The 22,960-nt window shown below is 26.3% G+C and overlaps 1 protein-coding gene across 1 annotated transcript in view; it reads right to left on the bottom strand.

The window, feature by feature from the left end:
- Window positions 1–20,247: 20,247 nt before the first annotated feature.
- LOC147065036 (uncharacterized) overlaps window positions 20,248–22,960 on the bottom strand; it is a 31,941-nt gene continuing 29,228 nt past the window's right edge. Inside the window, exon 3 of the mRNA XM_085957347.1 lies at window positions 20,248–20,264. Within this exon, the coding sequence (XP_085813473.1) occupies window positions 20,248–20,264 (17 nt within the window). The remainder of the gene's footprint in view (window positions 20,265–22,960) is intronic.

Below are 22,960 nucleotides of genomic sequence, written 5' to 3' on the forward strand. Positions count from 1 at the left end.
CTATGCCTCCAATATGGAAATAGATCCCACATGTTCAAGAAAGAATATAGGTAAGTGTAAGGTGTGGTTCTAGCTTGTAACTCTTAGCGATGAACAGTAGACAGAATCTCATTCCCTCCACATAATGACTGCTGCCTATGAGAAAGGGCCTAATCCACGGTGATTACGGGTGGCAATGAGTGCTGGGGGAGTTCCACAGAGAGACGCATCAGTTAAGCAATAGTTCCTATTAGTATAAAGCGAACTTTCTAAAAAGTAATAGAAGTAAAACATAAATAAATAAATAAAGTAAATTCGATTAGAATTTTTGAATTCTGCATAATTATCCATCTATTCTGTCTCATAATGGTATGCATTAAAGATGTTTGGGCTTGGGCGATTATCTTTTGATTTATCAAATAATTTTAACTATTTCTCGTGAAGTATACGATACAATTATTTTAGAATTACGCAAATTGAATAAAAATCGTCAATTCTTTATCCTGCCTGATTCCTTGTTATTTTTTTGTCACATATAAATTATTTAAAATTATATAAAAATATAATACAGCTATTTTTATTAATTTTTGATGCTTCACTATTATATTTTTTGAGGAAAATAGTTTTACGGGTGTTCTTAGGCGAAATTTTTCTGGCTAGTAAAATCAGATTTGAGCCTTAAATTTTTGTTTACATATAAACTCTAGAAATATTTAAAACACGTAAGTCTATTGCCCCTTTTTATGGTTATAAATTGATATTCTTTATATATAAAGGCATCATCTTTAAAATTCTGTTGGCTATTTCCCTGAATATGAAAATAAATATCTATATAGACATATAAAAAAGGGATAAATCGAATTTAAAAAAATACGATAATTTTATTCTATATTTTTTTTATCATAAAATATCTTTAAAATTCATAAAAGACTTGATGATATTTATTTGAGCATTCACATCCAGTGTATCACGTTTATCGTACATTATGGATTGATTGGAGAAAGTTATTCACATTTATTTTGAAATATTGGTTAAACCTTTAAGGCTTTTTATAACACGGATCTCTGTCTTAAATGACAAAATTATTTATTTTTTTCAATTGTGCTCGTATTTAATATATGAGTCGAGCATGTGGGTAATTATTGTTGTTATTAAAGTGGAGGCGTATTTAAAATATGGGTAGGACGTGGGGGTAAATAGATATTATTATTAAATTGGAGGGTATATATACTACAATGTTAATTTGATAAGAAATAATAATAAAATCTAATTTGGCTTTTATTTAATGCATTGTAGCATTTCATAACGCTTATGCTGTATTATGCTCCTAACCCTATTTTTTATTATTACTTATAGAAACAAATGATTTCCATTAAAGAAACGCTCTGCGTATTTGAAAAACTATGCTATATGGTATAAACCCCCCCTAACTGTATGAAAAATATAATAATTACATAGATATCTGAAATGTATTAAGGTTTCTGGGAGAGAGTAACAAATTTCAATGTTTTGTTTTATTATAAGAAAGAAATTATTATGCTATAGATGCTACATTGTGATTAACAAATACAATAAAGCATTATTTCAGATTTAAATTTAATATTCTTTTTTATTTATGGGCTAAGTTTCTTTTTATCAATTTTATCTATTGGGACATAATCAGCACTTTAGAAACATTGCACAACTCCTTGATACATCTTTTGACGCCTTCCCCTGATCTATCTTCATCAACTGCTCTTCTTCTCAAAAATATGATTAGTTCAAGTGTCTTAGATTTTAAATATATATTTTTTAGTATGATTATGTGCTCTTTCTTTGGAAAAAAGCAAGGCCTAAATTCTATTTCATCGGTAGGTTTCCCAATTTTTCTACTATAATATTATATTTCAAGATAATATTTATAAAAAGGTTTCAAGGCAAGTTATTTTCATGATTACCAGAGAATATTCACACTATTTGTAAGAAATATTTATGACATTGGCTTTAAAAATATATACGGTCATATATCCAAAAAAAAATATTTATAAATTCTGATCTCAAAATTTTTTTATTGGAAATAAAACATAGATTTTTAAAGCTGAAAATATCAAAAAAAAGTTGACGCTGGATTCGATCGCAATCTTTGATAATTTATTTCAGCTAATTGTAAATCGTTAGAATAATAAGTGAATAAAAAACAGACCATAGATAATACATATTTTTTAAATGAAATTAAAATTAAATTCTAATACATTTTTGACATGGAAGCTTTGTGTTGGAGTTTATGTATTTTTTTTAATCAAAACTTTGTTGAGATCGTTAGAGATTAACGGTATTGACCACCCCAATTGAGTCAATACCACGCGGAAATATCCCATCATACCGATAATGGCTATTTACATGCTCTTGTGTTTTAAAATTAAATTTTTTATTTCGTCGGTCTAATAAAATATATAAAGCAGAAAGCATTTTTTTACTGTAGGACAGCCTGTAAGTGTTTTTGTATCCATTTCGGCTAAGTGCATTAATTATCCATTTGTTACCTTAGTGTGTTCTTACATGGTATAAGCATAAATCAAAATCATTTAAATTTAAGATTAGAGGTCGAATATTTACACCACTTAATCATTGACATTCTTAATGCCCCTATTTATTCTAAAATTAATTTCTGTCATCGCACAAAATTTAATACTATTTGTATTTAAGGAGCTTTAAAAAAATAGTTTATTTTTTTATATTTTTGGTTTATTGATGAGAAACTTATAGACACATATTATTACTTGAAATAAAATTGACAAAAAAATTCTAATCGACTGTGACATGAATATATAAACTATTTGTACAATACAAATTTCATATTGTTCTCTATAAAAATGGGCCTATGTGACAAAAAAAGGTCTAACATTGTTTTCAGTACCATATTTTATTTTTGTATTAACCCTTGTTCAATATAATACCATTCATTTTCTTCATTAATTTTTACTGGGCCCAATATAAACCTATAATACGAAGGAAATTTTTTTTTTGATTTAGGAACCAAATTTAATATTAGCACCTTCGCTTGCACAATATTTCCAAAATCGTTCAAAATATTCAGCAAAAAATAGATAAAAAAAATAAGATTATTTACAATAAAAACACTAAATAAACTTGTTATATATTTGGCGAATGACAATTTATATACTAAGACTCTTCTTTTTATTTCAAAGAGCTATTTTATATCATACTCTAAACAAATAGCCTGGTATTGATACAATATAATAATTAGGCTACACTGAACAAAATGTCAATATTTATAAACAAATTAACATTCAAGTCTGAACTAAATAAAAATACATGTTCAGTTTTTAAGAAATAGCATCTTTTTCTGCATATATGCATAAAAAGCCAATATTCAAACATATTCATTCGTACATAGATAGGGTGTAATATGAGCACAAATAATTTTTCGATTTATTCCTATATCTTATTTGAATATATTTACTCTGAATACTATAAGAGGCGATACTTAACAAGATAGAAAAGCAATTATTTATATAGCATAAATGATATAGTAATATTTTTTGGTCGCAAAGAATTGTCTTTATTGCAAATATGTACAGGTTTTTATGGAGTGTTCATATGATAAAATCATATAGATTTATTTGTGTTTTTTTGACATATACAGTATAGATCTAAATGTAAGAATTATTATAACTCTAAAAATCAATTAATATGTAGAATAAAGTATTATTTTCATGTGATTCTATAATTAAAGTGCAGTCCACTGATAAATCAAATATAAACCTTATAATAATAATGAGCTCTAGAAAAAACCCAATCAAAAAAAAATTATCTAATTTTATCTTGAAAAATTTGTTTACATAATTATTAAATTTATTTAATACAAAAATCAACACTCTACTCTAATAAGGCTATTTCAAATGGATTTTTTATATTAATTTTTCTTTATAAATAATGTTTAAAGACATAAATATTTTATTTATATAAAAAGGTTTTTTTATATTAAATGGTTTGATAACTTTGTGCTAAATATTTTTCAAAACGCAAGAGCTACAATCTATAGGTATTATCATGTTTTACAATACAATATTCATATCATATATTCATAGATACACAATTGGGTGCAACTAAATATTATTAAAAAATAAAATTTAAATCAATTTTTTTTGTTTAATAGGATTTATCATTTTAACAATAAATAATTTATCTTTTAAAGTCGATCATTGTCACTTTCTTTGGATTTCGAGCTTTTTGATTTTTATAAATATAATTTCGAGTCTTCTTTATTTTCTGCGTTTGTATTCATTGTCAAAATAATTTATTTTCTTTTAAATTTTATATATTATTTGTGGATTCGGGTTATGTCATTTAGAATCCCGCGTTTTTTGGTAAATTCCAAAATTATTTTCTATGTTTTGCTTTTCTATACTGCTATCTTGGAATATTATAATCAATATAAACATTTTTCGTTATTATATTGATCGGTAGTGGGGTAGCTATAAATTTTTTATGCAGAATTTATATTTTATAAATTCTTTTTTGTCATTTTGCGAATAATAGTTCGTATTTATCATATTGTGTCCCGTTTACGGCTTTTTTATATTATTTGATTGTGTTTCTTTTTTTGAAATAATGTCTGTACTTTATCCCCTATTGTATTTATTTTAAAAAATATGATTTCGAGATTTTTTTTGGTGATAAAGAAATTATATTTTTAAAAATATGAAACCAATTATGAACCAAATATTTTGTTAAAATCAATTTAAATTAGCTTTATTTTGATTTCTAAGTTAAAATATATTTTTTAATATTACAGGATATTTAATTGAATAGATTACATGATCTATGGCATATGTTATATATTCATAGAAAACTATTTACTTAATATTTTTCTTGAAATTTTGCTTGAACATATAGATTCATGATATATTTATAATAACAGGAACCGAAACCACAGGTTTAGGTGTCCTTAAAAGATTATAGTATACTTTCTTTACTGATAGAAAAAATAGATCTCTTTAAGTTTTCAAAGATATTTTTTTGTCTGAATTTTTTTTAAAATAGCATTTACAATGTTTCATCAGGTATGCATAGATAAATAAACTATTAATGCTATTCGTGTTGATTTGACTATCACAGTCGTAGATTTTTTCAAAAATATTTTATTATATTCTATTTTGAATTCTGTTCAATTTACCACCCGAATTCTTTTTTTATTAATTGTAAAGCGAAATAAAATAAAAATAATTAGAATTAGTATGTACAAACAATACAATTGATATAAAAACTATAATATATAAGTATTGAACAGAAATACACACCTGAAAAGTTAAAGTTTTTGAGGCAGAATTGATTGTCAAGGAATATGTTACATAGAGCAATCTAAAGTTTTTTTGTCCTAATTTAAATGCAGAAACATAAATTAACTTAAAAAAATAGGATACATGATGTGAGCAAATAGAATAAAAATAACAAAAAATATATAACTTGAAGGATTTATCTGCAAATTCCTAACAATGAAAAAAATACTAAAATAGTTTTTGACATTACATTCACTGATCAGCCCATTTTAATTTTAGTCATTTTTTTTTAATATTTTATGTTGGTCTTTAGCTCGGCTACTATAGATTATTAGCTTATCCTGGTGTTTAAAAATAGAATAGCCTCATACATCATGATTTGTATAAATAAATTACAAAATTTAAATATATTGTCGGATAAATAGCATTGTTCTGAAATAGAATACATCTGCGTAAATTATCATTGAACAATTTTCTTTTAACAGTTGCCTCAAGAAATAAAATAGAAAAGGTATTATGCGACCTGTGTAAATATAAAGTGTTTTAATACTTTAGTCAGATCAATAAATGGAATATTTGATTAGAACAATCGATAAAATTCACACGATTTCATGTTTATAACAATTTTTACACCCTGAATTGAATTCGTTTAACCGTTCAAAAATGATTGGATGCTGTTATAAACGAAATTTAGGGCGATCAGAAGCACAAAAAGGTTTTTTTTGCTAATATATTGTTATTAAAAAAATAAACGACTTCTGATATATAATTTTTTTTGAAATTACATTTTTTATATATGTTCGTATTTTTTCTTCTTATCTCATTTATTATAATTTATCAATATTTTTCTAAATTTTATTCGTCACAATGTTCCCCTGAGTTTATCTTGTACTTTTGTTGATTATTATAAAGAACCTTGAACCATTGAATTTTTATAGCGATATAATACACATATTATAAAGGGAATTTCCTGCTAAAGAAATTATTTATAACCACTAGAATAAATTTATTTTGAATGAAACTATTGTCCAAAAAATACAGTTGTTGTCACAAAAAAATTATTCATAAAAGCTATGATAAAAACGCATAATGTGGCTATTTGATAAAAAGATTCTTAGGGTAAAAATGAAATTAATTAGCATGACCACACAAATAAAATTTGAATTATGTGTTCTATATTTTTTTTATATTATATGTCGACAAATGATAAATATTCAGTGACATTAAATGAATAATAAATTTTGTTTTATTTAAAAATTTTCTTTGAATTATTAAATAAGCTTTTTTTACTGGGTTTACAAATAAAGAACTAGACAAAAAATCGGAAATTATATCAAAAATAAATAAGTATAGAGAGAATATATTGGCCTAAAGAGCATGAATGTTTATGATCATCAAAAAAATATTTTTTATTTTCTTATATATAATTTATGCATGTGAGAATCAACGAAAAATCATTTTCTTAAGTTTTTACTTTTTTTGAAAAGTTATAGAATCCTTTCGTTGACATTTCTTCATAAAGGACACATGGAAATTTATTTTTTGTTTTTTATATTATTTAAATTATAATTATGGAGGTGTGAATGTACTTTAATCAATGAAATTCGCTATTTTTATACTACACGCATTTTTACTATTTCAAAATGATGTTTGTATTTTTTCTATATCATCGAGTTAATTTTTAATTCTAGTGAATTTCTACTATGAAAATATACAATTTATTTTTATTTTTTGATTCGTATATCATATAAGTGATAAAATACGAACACTAGAATTTATTTCTAAAGCATTATAAAATAAATAAATATAAATTTTTTCCGATGAAAACAGATGAATAAATTGGAAATGTACAAACAATATCATACAGTTGGTTTAATCTTAATATTTGATATAAAAAACAGATTTTCTACATATACAACACCAGTATAAACCGGTACCGATATGCATATATATAAAGATTTGCTATTATTTGTGCGCTAGAATGATCTCAAAGCTTCTATATTCAAATAATTTAATATGTTTAAAAGATTGGTGTAAATAATAGATATAAAAACGGCTAGAGATTTTATATGAATTCGTTTTAACTGATGCCACACTAAAGAAAAATTGCATTGTAATAATATAAGGGTCTTATTTTTCACCGAAACCTATCATGATGAATATAAAATTCGGTTTTAAGAAAAATAAAGGATATTAAAAAAAATTTAATTTTAAAAAAATGTGCCATAAAAAGCTATTACCTATGCGATTCGAACTTTTATGATATTTAATTTGTATTTTTTATGGTATTGTGTTTTTATATTGAATGATAATATTTATTTATTTAATTCTTATCTTTTATTAAATTTAAATTGACCAAAGAAAAAAGATCTCCTTGATATTTATTGGATATTTATTGATGATTGTGTTCTTTTTAGAGGTAGATGGCATGGATATTATTTTAACTGACCAATAAAAACGTGTGAATTCAACCTAAAGAGCTGTTTTGTGTGTAATAACATTCTTATCGTATCCATTTTATTTGTATTTTCATATTATGTTGTTTATAAATAAATAAAAACTGTAATAATTAGATGTTTATAGTTGCTACATATATTGCATTCTGTATATTTAATCTAATATCTGGTGGTGATTCTGGAATGGCCATGGGAGGAGGAGATCCCGGTATGGCCATGGGAGGAGGAGATCCTGGTATGGCCATGGGAGGAGGAGATCCTGGTATGGCCATGGGAGGAGGAGATCCTGGTATGTCTATGGGAGGAGGAGATCCCGGTATGGCCATGGGAGGAGGAGATCCTGGTATGGCCATGGGAGGAGATCCCGGTATGGCCATGGGAGGAGGAGATCCTGGTATGGCCATGGGAGGAGGAGATCCCGGTATGGCCATGGGAGGAGGAGATCCCGGTATGTCTATGGGAGGAGGAGACCCTTCAGCTTCTGGGCCAGATTCAAGTATCGGGAGTGGTGAGATGCCAGCAGGGGGGACTGATCCTTCTATGGGTGGGTCTACAGACATTAGTACGGTTGATAAGGGTATAAGTGACCCTAATTCGACGAATAGTGACCCAAAAATGCTTGAAGGTAGTGATAATGCAGCTGAAACCCCTAATTCTTCACATGTTGATTCTGGTTTGGGTGAAAGTGATCCAAAAAATGGAATCCCAGATTCTTCTTTGATTAAAGATGCTTCAGGCGCTAATAGCCCAGAGAACGAAGCATCAGAACTAGAAAAAGGAAATCCTGGACTTGAAGATCTATCAAATCCAAAAACTGATCCTAGTTCATCCACTAGTGAAACTTCGCCGGTAAAATCAGATGATTTAGTGTCACCAGATGAACAAACGTCGAAAAAATCGGAATTAGATCAAGAAAATTCCAGTTCCCCGGAAAACGAAAATGGAAAAAAAGCAGAAATAGATGAGTTTAAAAAAGAATTTGATACGAGTTCTTCTAGTCCGGATGCAAAAGAATTTGATACAAAGAAAGATGGTGCCGATCCTGCTCATGAAAACCCCAATAGTAAAGATTTAGAAGGATCGGGAAAGGATGATAATTCCAGTTCAGATATGCGAAATAAACCTGTTCCTGGTGAAAAAGAAGGTGATGATAATCAGGAAGCAGCCAATGCAAGTAAAGGTTTGAATGAAGACAAATCATCTAGCAAAAACGAATCTCTAGATTCTAACAACAATCCCAATAAAAAAGAAGATACGAAAGCCACTAGCGAAAATAACAATAATGAAAAACCGGATATTGCTAATAGGAACATTAAAGACGGTGATAAATTAGGAAAATCACAAAATCCATACGATCCCGAAAAAGCTAATTCTAAAAGTAAAACAGATGATTTAGATAAAAAAGATCCTAAAGAAACAGAACCTTTGAATGAGGCAGATAAATCATCCAATAAAGCAGATTCTATAGAAAAAGAGAAAACTGAGAATGAAATAGATCAAAAAAAGGAAGATCCTAATAAAGAAACAGCTTCTGAGAATAATAAAGAACCTAAATCCGAAAATAATGATAAATTAGATGACAAGACTACGGATAAAAAAGCAAAAGACGAGGCAGATAAATCACCTAATTCTAAAGAATCATTAAATAAAAAAACTGATGAAATAGGATCTACTGTTGGTAAAGATGAGATCGCAAAAGATACAAATAAAAAAAATGAAGCACCAGAAGCTACTAAAAAAGATACTGAAAACGAAAATAATCCGAAAAAAAAAGCGGAAGATGTTAAGACAAAAGAAACCGGAGCTAAAAAAGAGGAAGAAAAAAAATCAGTCGAAACGGAAAATGACGCAACTAAAAAAGAAGATGATGAAAAAAAATCACAATTTGATGACAAAAAAAAGCCAGATGAAAAGGACTCATCTAAAAAAGATGCTGAATCAGAAAAAGATTTAGCAAAAAATGCAGAGGGAAGAAAGGAAAAAGTAGAAGATCAAAAAAAATCACCTGAAACTGGTAAAGATGCAGAGGGAAAGAAAAAAGTAGAAGATAAAGAGAAATCACCTGAAAAGGGTAAAGACGCAGCCAATAAAACTGACGAAAAAAATGAAAAAGATGAAAAATCCGATGATAATAAAGAAAATCAAAAAACGGGTAAAAAACGTAGAAGAAAAAGACGCGGTTCTGGTGGCGGGGAAGGTGGTGCTGGTGGCGCTGGTGGCGCTGGTGGTGCTGGTGGCGCTGGTGGTGGAGGCAAAGGTGGAAGTCCATGTGGTGGAGGAAAAGGTGGAAGTCCATGTGGGGGTGGAAAAGGTGGAAGTCCATGCGGAGGAGGAAAAGGTGGAAGTCCATGCGGAGGAGGAAAAGGTGGTGGCTCATGTGGGGGTGGCAAAGGCGGAAAAGGCGGCGGAGGAGGAAAAGGTGGCGGCAAAGGCGGAAAAGGTGGCGGCAAAGGCATGGTCCCATGTCCTTTCTGCAAAAAGAAATTTGATCCAAAAAAAGCAAAAGCACTATAATAATAATAAAATTGTAAATTTATGTTATTCTATATAAGTTTTCTGTTGTTTAAGAATAAATAAAATTGTTTTTATAAACTGTAATTGAAAAATTCTGAGTTGTATTATAATACTTGTAATACGAAGTGATTTTTTCATTTATAGGCGCTTTAGAATCATTCTAAAAAGACTAGATGTAAAAATATTAAGACGCAGATCAATATTTTAAGGTTTATATATGCTCATATATTGGAATGCAATAAATATTTAACTTAATATTTTTTATACACTTATTTAAGATTTAATCCCAAATTATTTTTACTTTAAACTCAAAAATGCATTTTCATGTATTTTTTTGGGGATGTAATTAGATATGCCATAAGTGAATTTTAAAAAACAATCATTTTTGTTTTGTATAATATACTAAGATCATAAAATTTTTTATATCTCGTGAATATACTAATTAATATCAAAAAAGGTGACTATAATTATTTTTCGTGTTTTTATGGGATTTAAAAGGAATTATGAAAGTCTATGATAGCATATGTGTTGAACTTTTCTTATTATTAGCATATTTTGACTTATCTTTTCTTGTCACTAGATAGAATATAAAGAAAACTTATTCCACAAATATAATAGTTATTTTTCAAGTTTATGCTTAAAGTTATATGATATATAGTGTATTTTATTTTTCGCTTCTTTTGGTTAAAATAGATTGATATAATATGATTATAACAAACTTTGTAGAAAAAGTTTGAAGAATGCCAGACTCTAAAATACTACGTAAATTTTGGATTCTATTTTTTAAAATGCTAATATATATTATTAGCTTCAGTAAATCTACATTCACCTTGAATTAATCTTATGCATGAATTTAGTGCTTAAAAATTTATTTCAGAAACATCACTTAAAAAAATTGTGCTTCAAAATTTGTATCTAAATTTGAATTTTCACACCTTTTTAGAGTAATTTGTTTGGAACATAAAAGAAATTTCTATTGAACATATGATTTTAAGGAATCAAGCATTAAAAAAATTTATTTGCCTATAATTAATTAAAACCATAATAGTTATTTTATGGATTTGAAGGCATATAAAATCACTATCCAAACTAATATTTAAATTTTTTTATATTGTTTGAAGAGAACAATCTGTTCTGAAGGTCCAATTTAATGGTCGTAACATTATTTAATCTGAATTTTTTTTTAAAATTGCAGCTCAATCATAAGATTTTAATTTTTACATTTTAACACATATTTTTATATTATGTTAATGAATGTTATAGACCCAAAAAATAGTAAATTATAAAATTTGGTTCAATTTTTTATCCCAGTGAAATGTTATGATTCAATTTTCCATATAATTTCATAACACTCGTAAAATAGGTTTTGTTAATTTAAGGCTGATAACGGGTAGCGTAATATAAAAAATTATTTATAAAAATAGCCAAATGGTTTGTATTTTTATCGTTAGAAATCTATTTTTTTGCTTTAAATGAATTGACACTGAAATTTAGTCGAACATTATAAAAAATGCATTACAATGATAAAACTCGCGATTCTTTGATTTAAAGGTTAAATTATTGATATCAAGGATTTTTTTAATTGTACTGTTCAAAATTCTCCTGATTCATTTTCTTAATAAACACGATATTTTATAATTTTATAAAAAGCAGATAACTTTGTATCGATATAAATTGCAATTATGTATTCTAAATATTTTCAATATTTTATTTTTGAATTTTATGAGAGGTGATTAAGTTATAGACTTTTCTCTGAAATTAAAGACTTTCTCTATTTCTTAGAATTTTATACAAAGTTTCAAATATTTTAATCATATCTTCAAAAAACACCCCTTCTATTTTAGACAGCTTTAGAAAAAAAAATATTTTTGACATAGAATATCAAAATAGTAGTAGCAACATCAATAATATATTTAAGAATGAGCAAAATTATGTAATTTAGAGTAATTTAAAGATGTTTAGACAAATCGACGTAACCTAATTAAATCTATATTTAATATTTAGATAAAGAGGCTTTAAATCCAGGCCGATTTTTTTCGAATTAAGAAATCTAATCCCGACATATTTTATTTTTTTAATTTATTTATTTTTGGTTGTTTATGTTTATCAACGTAAAATTCATCTTAATGTCATGTAATCTAATTTTCCATATCGATTCTAATGCGAAATGAAAGTACTTAGAATAATTCATTAGATTAGATCTTTCCAAACACATTCCATTATATTTATATTTAAAAACCAATGAAATAACATGACACAATATGAAAATATTAGCAACAAGAAATATGTGAAGTCTTCACCTAAGATCCACAAAGTGCACGCCGAAAGCACACATTGGCAACTAAAGGATATGCTGAAAATTGATGACCAAGACAATCTAATATATTGCCATTCTGGTGGTGTATATAAGTATAATACAAACACAAATTACGAGGAACGAATGTATTCTCTTGATTTTAAGCCTACTACGATGAGCCATCAGGGTGAGATAACTGTTTTGGGTGATCATAGTGGGAAGATGGTTGTTTGCACACCATATTCAAATTTTACAACATGTGAAAATAAAACCATAAACAATGCGGTACAAATATATAAACACAATGGGGTTCCTCGTGCCTTGACATGCAGCAACGATGGCACAATTAAAATATATGACTTGGAAAAGCAAATGCTTTTAAAAACCATCAATCATGATATTGCAATAAACAATTGTGATATAAGCTTTGATTCTAAAATGATGGTTTCTGTATGTGACAGAAATGAAGTATTTATGTATTTTTGTGAAAGTGGTGATTTTTGTTACCACAAAAAATTAAAAAGCACATTGGATGGATCATTCAAAGTTTCATGGAATAGATCGAGTAGGGAATATGCGATAGGAACACAGGATGGATATGCTTGCATCTGGGATGTTAGATCAGAACACAAAATAGGATTAATACGAAGCAAACAGCATCCCGGGCAGAAAGGTGCTGTAAGATTGGTTGCTTATACACAAGATTCTCTTAGTGATTTTTTACTTTTTACAGAAGCTAACTCTTATTTCAATTTGGTGGATTCGAGAGTACCATATATGCACACCGAACTATATAAGAATCGACAATCGATATATATCGAGCCTACGGGATCTGAAGAAATTATATCTGGTGCTACTTTTAATAGAGACTCCACTTCATTATTTGTAGCATATGATAAGCTAGTATTAGAATATTCTATATATTCGGAGCAAAGAAGGATGTTCCAAGAAGCAAATATGATATAGATAAAACTTTATAGGCAAAATTCATCATTTTAATTATGTAAATTCTTAGATTATATGCTTTAGTGCACCAAAAAAATATTTGATGCAAAATAATTACATCTTTTTGCTGCTCAAAATTGCCATACTTCGATTTTGGTTGAAGCCTCTGCATTTTCAAACTAGATATAAAAAAATAAAATAAGATTATTATGAAACAATCATTTTATTTATTTATACACAATATTAAAAAAACCATACAAGACAATTGAACACATCTTATTTGAGAGAAGAAGAGTGGTTGATGAAGATAGATCAAGGGAGGTATCAAAATATTTATTAAGGATCTGTGGAATGTTCCCAATTGGCTGACTACGTCTCAATATATGTAATTGACAAAAAGAAACTCATCCATAAATAAAAAATAATTAAAAAGCCAACCATATTCACTGTGAAAATTTAATTTTGCATTTTACGGGATTATTCATGGGGAAAATCTACCTAAGAAAAATTCGTGACCACCCACATGCTTATAATAAGTGTAAAAATGAAATAAAAAAATACAAAAAACGCATATATTTTAAGAAAGATTAAACTATAGGTTTTGGGTGTTCTTTTCAGCTTAGTGATTCGTAAGAACAAATATTTAAAAAAAAATACATAAAGTCATATTATCTAGTGTATTTTATCTTTTAAAACTTTCTGAATCATATAGAAAACTCCAATATTCATCTAAATTTGTTTTAACACGAGTCTATACTAGTTTACTTTATCTAAACACATAAAAAAATATCTGAAAGATACCCCTTAGCATACATAGATGCATCATATTTATTATATTCATCTAACGAATATATTCAGCAGTATTGGAAAAAAAATTGCCTAAATTAATGATTATATTTTTACAGTATGTCTAGAAAGTAAAAAAAAAGATTTATATAGATGAAAATAAAGGTTTGATTTTTTCATTTTTTTGTTTAAGATTTAGTTTTGGCATCTCATTATTAGCAGAAATACTCAAAGGTATTTTTTTTCATCCAATAATTAGAAACCAATATGATTTTCAATATTATGTTACATAATTGTTCTATCACTTATGTTTTTCATTAATTATTTTAATATTATATTATAGAAATAGTGGTGGTTTTTCGAAATCGACTTCTAAAACTTTATTATGCATGTAAGTAAGACGAATATATTCTAAAATAGGGGGGGTAAAGTGATAAAAATTTGTATTTTGTCACTTGAATCTATTTCCCAGGGAAATATTCCCATAATACCAATAATGACTTTATTTACGTGCAATTACGTTCGAATTTTATTAAAATGTTTGGCGCCATAATATATAGTAAGTTAAAAACTATAATATGGTGCCATATATACATCTTTCTACCAGGATTTATATATCACTTGCATCCGGACGCATATATTTACTAACTTCAATATGTTTGTTTTTTTTAAATATATTTTCAAGCTATTCTTTATTTCTTTTTATCATATTAAAATACTTAATACGTCGATATTGGCAGCTAAATTCATTATTTCTATCGGTTTATGATTTTTTGTGGTATATTTTTTTATATATACGTGTTATAATATAAATTTCTATATAATGTCTGCTAGTGTTATTTAAAAAAGTACAACCGTATTTTTACAATAATATTATAGTGGATTTTGCCCTGCGAAATATATATGTTGGGTAGATAATATAATACTTTAAAGATATCACACTTTAAAAAAAATTTCAGCCACTGCAAAGTATATATTATTATAGTTCAATTATTACGATAATTTCATCTATTGGCAGAATTCAAAATAATATGGTCACATAGAAACTTTATACTATTATTTTTTTTAAATAAATTGTTTTTTAATAATATAAATATCGGGATCTAATTTTTATATATTTAGAGAAAGTGCATTATCTTTAAAATTTAAACCTGTTATTGTATAAAATAAAGTTGAATTTACACAACCAAACTATAGTATTTGAACCACATATCGACACTAACGATAATAGAGAAAATAAATTGTTTGTGAAACATAAAAAATGCAATTATAAGTATTATTAATTGAATTCAATATTATCTTATACTTCCTGAAAAATATATAAATAGAAGTAAAGATCGTCTAAACTTAGATTTTTTAAAAATAATAATTTCATTTTGGTTTTTAGAAGTAACAATTTTGCTTGAGTTTTTGCAATATGTACATACAGAGATAGGAATTAAAAAAACTAGCTTCTCTAAAAGATTTATTTTGATTATTTTCTTTGAATTATTTTGAATTGATTTTTCAATATTTTCCAGAATTTTATATCTATTCTGAATCAATCATCTTAAAATGGCATAATATCGATAGAAAAATACCCAATGATTATGCTTGATGAGTATTATTAAAATAAAAAGATTTAAATTCACAGTGTTTTTGGTTTTTTATATTTAATGGCAATTCTAATTAATTTTTTGATATAATTTTTATTTATTTTGTATCATATGTACACTTATTCTTGAAAAATGTGTTTTCTTATCCGTAAATTATTTTTTGTAATTATATTTGAATTCATGATAAATTATTACCAAAAATTTCTTACAAGTTTCAAAAGACTGGTTAAATACCTAATTTGTTTTTTTTATCTATTAAAAAAAATTGGTATGATGAAAAAATATTTTCCGTAATCTAGCTATATTTTTATTTGAAATGGAGGAGTATATATATTAATTAATATCATATCAATCAAATATTAATATTATACATGAAATAACTGATGCATTGATTTAAAATTCTTTTAAATAAAAGTGGATAAATAAATTGCCCCTAAACCAGTTCAGATTCAGCAAAAGTTTATATAATTTATCCTATTTGCCCCATAAGATTAGAAATCGATGGAACCAATAACTATAAACCTGGCGTATTTAAAGTATAATATCTCAATAATCACATTTTTGAAGTATATGCATTATTTTCCATTGCAAAAATCATAAGTTGTCATCAAACGAAAATATCAAGACGAATTTAATTGTATAATAACAGGATTTAGAATAAATATTACTTGCCCCAAAAATTTGTCAATTTTTAAGTAGTAAGAATCAAAAACGAAAATCTGTGTAATTGACTATTGCAGAAATAATAAAATATTGCACGAATCTAATTTATGTCGATTTTGTACGCAACTAAGTATATCAATGGTTTATAAACTACAAAAGTCAATTGTGATAGCTATAACAATAGGTATATGAATTACACCAGTGTAAATATAAAACTACCATGTATATTAGAAAAGATACATGGTTGAGTAAATCTATAATTGACATCAAGAAATTATAGAAATTTCTGTTCTTCTATTTCAAAAGCCTCACAAAAAAGAATTGTATTCGAAGTTGTTGGTATGCATCAAATATCCGCTAGCTGATTAATAAGTAAAGTTAAGAAACCAATAAAAAACAATAAGGCAACAATATAGTGAGAATAGGTCGACCAGTATGCATAATTCAAGCCGATATTACAATGCTTAACTAGAAGGTTAGGCCACATCGAGGATGGGGATCGATAGATCAGACCCGGGCCTTGATTATTTTAGACGCAAGTGAATCACCTAGTTAAGAATTTGTATCCTTATCTCAGATATAACTAAAGCAACTTTGATAATGTCAGCAAGAGCGTGGTCTGAGAGGGTTAAATAATATATATGGATAAATGAATGATAAGGCTAAGTGGTTTTTTATTTATAGGTTAAGTTTATTTTTATCAATTACATCTATTTAGACTTGTTCAACCCATTTTGAGCATTGCACGACTCCTTGATGCATCTTTTGACACCTGTCCCTGATCTATCTTCATCAACTGCTCTTCTTCTCTCAAATGAGATGAGTTCAAGTGTCTTGCGTAGTGTGAGAGCTTGCATTTATGCTTCTACTATGTCTGGAATTATTAACTCCTTAACATAATTTTTATGGAATTTTGTAACCAATGATAAGGCTATAATTATATTATCAAATGACTATGAACACCATAGGATCACATAGTATAATTTTGTTGATCCTGATCCTTTAGTTCATGCTCAAAATGTTGTTTCGTACAAAATTATCTGAAGTTACGCCTTTCACAAAAAGAAAGATATACGAAAGGAACTTAGAGACGAATAGTCGAAGGTATTTATGTTTTTTGATCATAATAAAGGATAGTTCAATATATTTCTACTTGTGCTAATTAAAATTCAAGAATAAACACATATTTTTTATGCTGATTTGAAAAAAATTAAATTGATTTTAATTCATTTAATCGATCGGGGGAATTTGTCTATTATTCAAATTTTTTTTAAGGAGTGAAAGTAAATATAGATACTATTTGTATAAATAACGAAATATTGAATTTTTACTACCTGATAAAAATATTAAATAATTCATAATGCTTTAAAAGTTTCTATTTTCTTTTTAATTATAAATATTGAAGGAAAACATCAGATAAAATATGATGTTTTAAATGATATTTTTTAGTGACAGACCTGATATATTCGTATAGGAAAAAATAAAAACTTTATAACCTTAGTAGAAACAGTTGTAGCTAGCAATTATAATATAAACATGGTTGAAAACGAAAAATTAAAATAATATGATTTATTAGCATCTGAATTGTCATTAATTTTCAAGTATAAGACGTAAAATTATGATATATCGTGAAATAGGATGAAAGAATACCATAAAATCAGCAAATATACATAAAAGAACCCGAAATAAAAAACCAAACAAGGCATATATTCAAACTATAGGATTGAGAAAAACACTTGAACTAATGGACCTTTAGAAAAAGGAGAGGTATCGGTGAATAGTGTATAGGCAATAGTATAAATAAGATGTGTCAATGGAAAATCGATCAAGTTGTGTTTGAATAAAAAATATAAGATTACAATACCAAAATTAGCCCTAAATAAAAATAAAAATAAATCCAATAAAAAAATGTTGTTTTAGATATACTAGATTTCATTCAGAATTGTCTTTAAAGTTTTGACTGGCTTAAAAGCAGTTAATAAAAATTTATAATAATTTATAACGCTAGTTTATTATCACATAAATACATTGGGAAGATCACACAAGATAGTTTTGCCATATAAAATATAAAATTGGGGATTAAATTAACGGATTCTATAATTTTTTTATATTCTTAATTTCTGGATTCGGATATATTAAGGCTAAATCTCAATTGATCGAAATATTTCTAGTAAAAAGCACTAATTTAATCGGTGAAAAATGTCTTTTTAGTTTTTTATGGAATTTGTACAAACAAATAATCCCCATGATAGCGCATCTTTCTTTATTTTTCCAATGTAAGACTTAAATTTTGGAAGTAATACACACGTTAATATTGTATAAAAACTAAAATAGCCCTAAAAATATTTCTAATATCGTCAAAGTAAGAATAATCCTACATTTATTTCCTTTGTGTGTATTTACATACGAAAAAACATTTGAAATTTCACGAAAACGCATATAAAATAAATTAAAAAAAAAAATATTTAATTCGCAATTTAATTTTGTTTTTATTTAACGATACTATATCAGTAGAATTTGCTTATTATTTAGAAAATAATTATATGAAAATATCTACATTTTATTTTATATTAAATCTTAAATTCTATAATATTTTAATTGGATTCGCGTACAATAAAGCTTTTATCTTGCAAGCGATATAAATTATGTCATATACTTAATTGGAGTTGTATTTTTTGTCAGAAATATTTGCTATATTATTTATCATCTTTAAAAGGTAATTCCTATTTTGGTGCTGTATTTAGTAGAATCAAAGAAGCACACATGCAAAAAAATTGAGACTATCACACTTAAAATTATAAAAACATAGTTGTGCATATCTTTGGCTATTTTTCTAAAGAAAAATATATTTCTAATCGCTAGAAAATACCAATGGTTTCATATTTAATTCATATCAATTATATTTTTCGCAAAATTTTTATTTCCTTAAAAGTATGGTCACTGTATCTTTTTTTCTTATCTTTTCTAACTATTTTATATTATTATTGATTAATTTATAGTGATTTCATTGGGAATATAAAAATTATACAAGGATATTTACTTCCTAACTTCCCTTTTCGTCATATTTTCAATAAAAGAGTGCTAAAATAATGTATTTTCAATATATAGCCTGTCATTTTACAGCATACTGAGTTTTATAACCCATTATGATAAAAAGAGTATCGCAATCTATATTTGATGTTTACATATGATGTTTTTGCTCTTTTTTTACGAAATCATATACAATTTGCGCAGTAAAATAGTTTCATTGTCTTTTTTTTCGTTTCTTTTTGCATAATTTAATTTAAAAGAGTTATTTTTTTCATTTTCTTTTTAAAACTGATGGGATTTCTTCACTCTTTTTCACTTAATTTTATATAATTTATGTACCTAAATTCAGAAATAGAACGTTATTTTTTTCATTCATTATAATTTTGTGTTGATTTCTTTTTAGCGTTATATCATGTATATACTTTCAATTTTATTTTCTAAAATAATATCATCTTTCGGTGCAAAACATTTTAGAATTTGACTTTGAATGAATTCGTGAGAAAAAGCCATTATTATGATATAAATTATCAAATAGGCATTTTAAGTGACTTTAAATATATAGTAAAATTGAAAACCCTTCGAATATCACAATAATAGGGTCTTACTTATGCATACCATAGGATATTAATTATAAAATAAAGACGATATATTTTATATATATCTTATGGTTTTAGATATAAATCATGTCTATTTATTATCATTTAGCCAGAAAAACCGGCTGGAACATGAAAGTAAAAATTTATTCTAAATCCTATGAACTAACTTTAGATGTTGTGTATTTTTTTGTTAAATGAGGATTGTGAATAAATTAACATTATTTACAAAAAATATACTGCCTTTTTTATCTTCAATTGTGTTCAAAAGCTTGTTTTGATGTAATATTGATTTACTTTTATATATATTGACTAAAAACAATCTTTTTGATTTAGTTTTATGTTTTCGCCACGGACTTTGATCTAAATTCTAGACATATTTACATTTTTTTATTTTTATCTCGAAATTATCTTTTTTTAGGGCGTTCGCTTATGACTATTAGAAATTTTTACTCATCTCATGCTCCCCTGCGTGTGATCCTTCCCTTTCTTGTTACCAGTTCATCTCTTTGAATAAAGCCTGTTTTAACGGGCGGTAGTCTATATACGAAGGGAAGAGATTCTATCTACTTTCCGTCGCTTTTTAATTAGGCTGCCATCACTCTATACTTACCCATTTACTTACCTAACGTATCAGGCTTCCTTCAATGTTCGGGCACGTTTTCGGCGTCTTATACAGTAACCTCTTAATTTATTCTCGACTATCAATCTTTTTACGGGTTTACTTTTTAGTTTCTACAGTCTGCACCCTTGTGGGTATTTCTCATTTTGAGTTAATTCATATCAATCCGCTTTGCTTTTCGGTTAAAACCCAGTCCACTTAACTAGACATTTATAAGCTCTCTGTGATACGACACACAATTGAATTAAAATAAGATTTAATTATAAAAACATCGAGCAGAAAAAAAAGCCTTTTATATCCTTTTTAAAAAAACAATCATTAGATTAAGAAACTACATTTATTTGAATAATAATTTCTTATTTTATTTTATAGATGTTATATTTTTTGAGGAAAAAAATCCGAATTTATATCTGTAAATAATTATTTTCGCATATATTTTTTTCAGTATAAATACCAATATATAATTACCTCCATATCGACACATATCTAATAAGCATAAACACAGATGACATTTACAATTTTTATTCGGTAACGCTTAGGAAAAATATTGATAATATTTATCGCACTCTATTTGAAGTATTATTCCTGGATAAAAACAATCTTCAAAACTTGTTTTCTTACTTCCAACTAAATTAAAGCTAAAAATATATATTATGGCATATTAGATATACGCGTTGGGAATTTAATTTTATGTCTTATATTTAAGAATCGATTGTGTGAATTATTAAAAGTTGGAAACGTATCCCAGGATCTTATTTTTTCTGATCCTATAATAAATTACTTCTAAACAGTGTAAATTTGTCGAGCGCGTGTATTAAGTAAAATAAATAGAAAAGATTTATATGATAATAGAGGTTTGTCTTTCAAATTGCTAAGCCGTTTTTATATGAAAAATAATTGCATAGATTGCTTTTGAATCATTATTGAAAATTTGTTCATAGGAAGATAAAATTCTGCATTAGAGCCCAAAAAATATCATTTCTTACGATAAATTTAAATTTAAGTTAGGAATCAATAATGCTAACAAATACATACTATCATAAATATTATGATATGCCACAAGGTTAATATAAAGTTATGCTGGAAATCGGACAATGATATAATAAAAAACCGTAATACAGTGAAAAAAATTATACGGGAAAATTAAATCATATAAACACATATTATATGCATTAAACTGGAAAATTACTAACATTGCCGTAGCTTAGAGTGGTTAAGTACAAAAAAATGCATATAAAAATTAAAAATGAATTGTTATGATGAAATATATATCAAATGTAATAAATAGATAAATATAAAATTTAAATTTATCTTCAATTATGTGTTTTGAGATTATTTTGTATCCATATTAAATGAACTTTTGCCATGATAAAAAAAAAGAAAAAAATAGAATTATTATTTTTTTATCTTATGTTGATATATATTTCAAAGGTAAAATTTTATATATTTCTAACAAATTATATAAACAGTGTAACAAATATCCGCATAGTTTATGCACACATTTTACTGTGGTTTTTGTTACCTCGAACTATTTTATTCATTATTGCATTTTTTTTATAAAAAAGTAATATTTTTCGACACGTTAAATGTCCAATTATAACCTAATATTTCATGGGTCTTTTAAAAGTTAAAACTACAAGAATGCAGTTATAAATTTTCTTATTATGATTAAAACCATATAATTTTCATTTTATATCAAATGAAGAGATTTTATCGCCATAATTTTTACTGCAATGGGTTCTAGATAAACAGAATTTTTATTTTCAAACCTGGAATAAATAATTTACCGATTCATATTTGAAAATAATCTTTCTTGTACACATCCATTTTTTCTAAATCCGGGTCTTATTTTTTAAAATAGAGATCACGTAAGTTTTCTCATAAAAAATTTGTTTATTTATTAATTTTTATAAAAATATAAATTTTGGAAAACTAAACTGTGCGTTATTTTTATAACTACAGAGAATTATATTCAGTTGATCTTTTTATATATCTATCCATTCTTTAACCAATTTTAATCTCTATAAATTCATTAGTAATTAGATTATATCATGCGCACTAGGATTTTCCTATGTATATTATTACGAAATATTAAGAGTTTTATTTTTAAAAATGTAGCATCCAATGAAAAAATGGGGTTAAATGACGTAAATGACTCGAAATAATATGATTTTTCGTTTTTAATATCAAATAATTTTT

The sequence above is a fragment of the Rhyacophila brunnea genome, unplaced genomic scaffold (genome assembly GCF_057557595.1).
Source record: "Rhyacophila brunnea isolate RB1 unplaced genomic scaffold, BYU_Rbru_1.0 scaffold_62, whole genome shotgun sequence".
Lineage (NCBI taxonomy): Eukaryota > Metazoa > Arthropoda > Insecta > Trichoptera > Rhyacophilidae > Rhyacophila > Rhyacophila brunnea.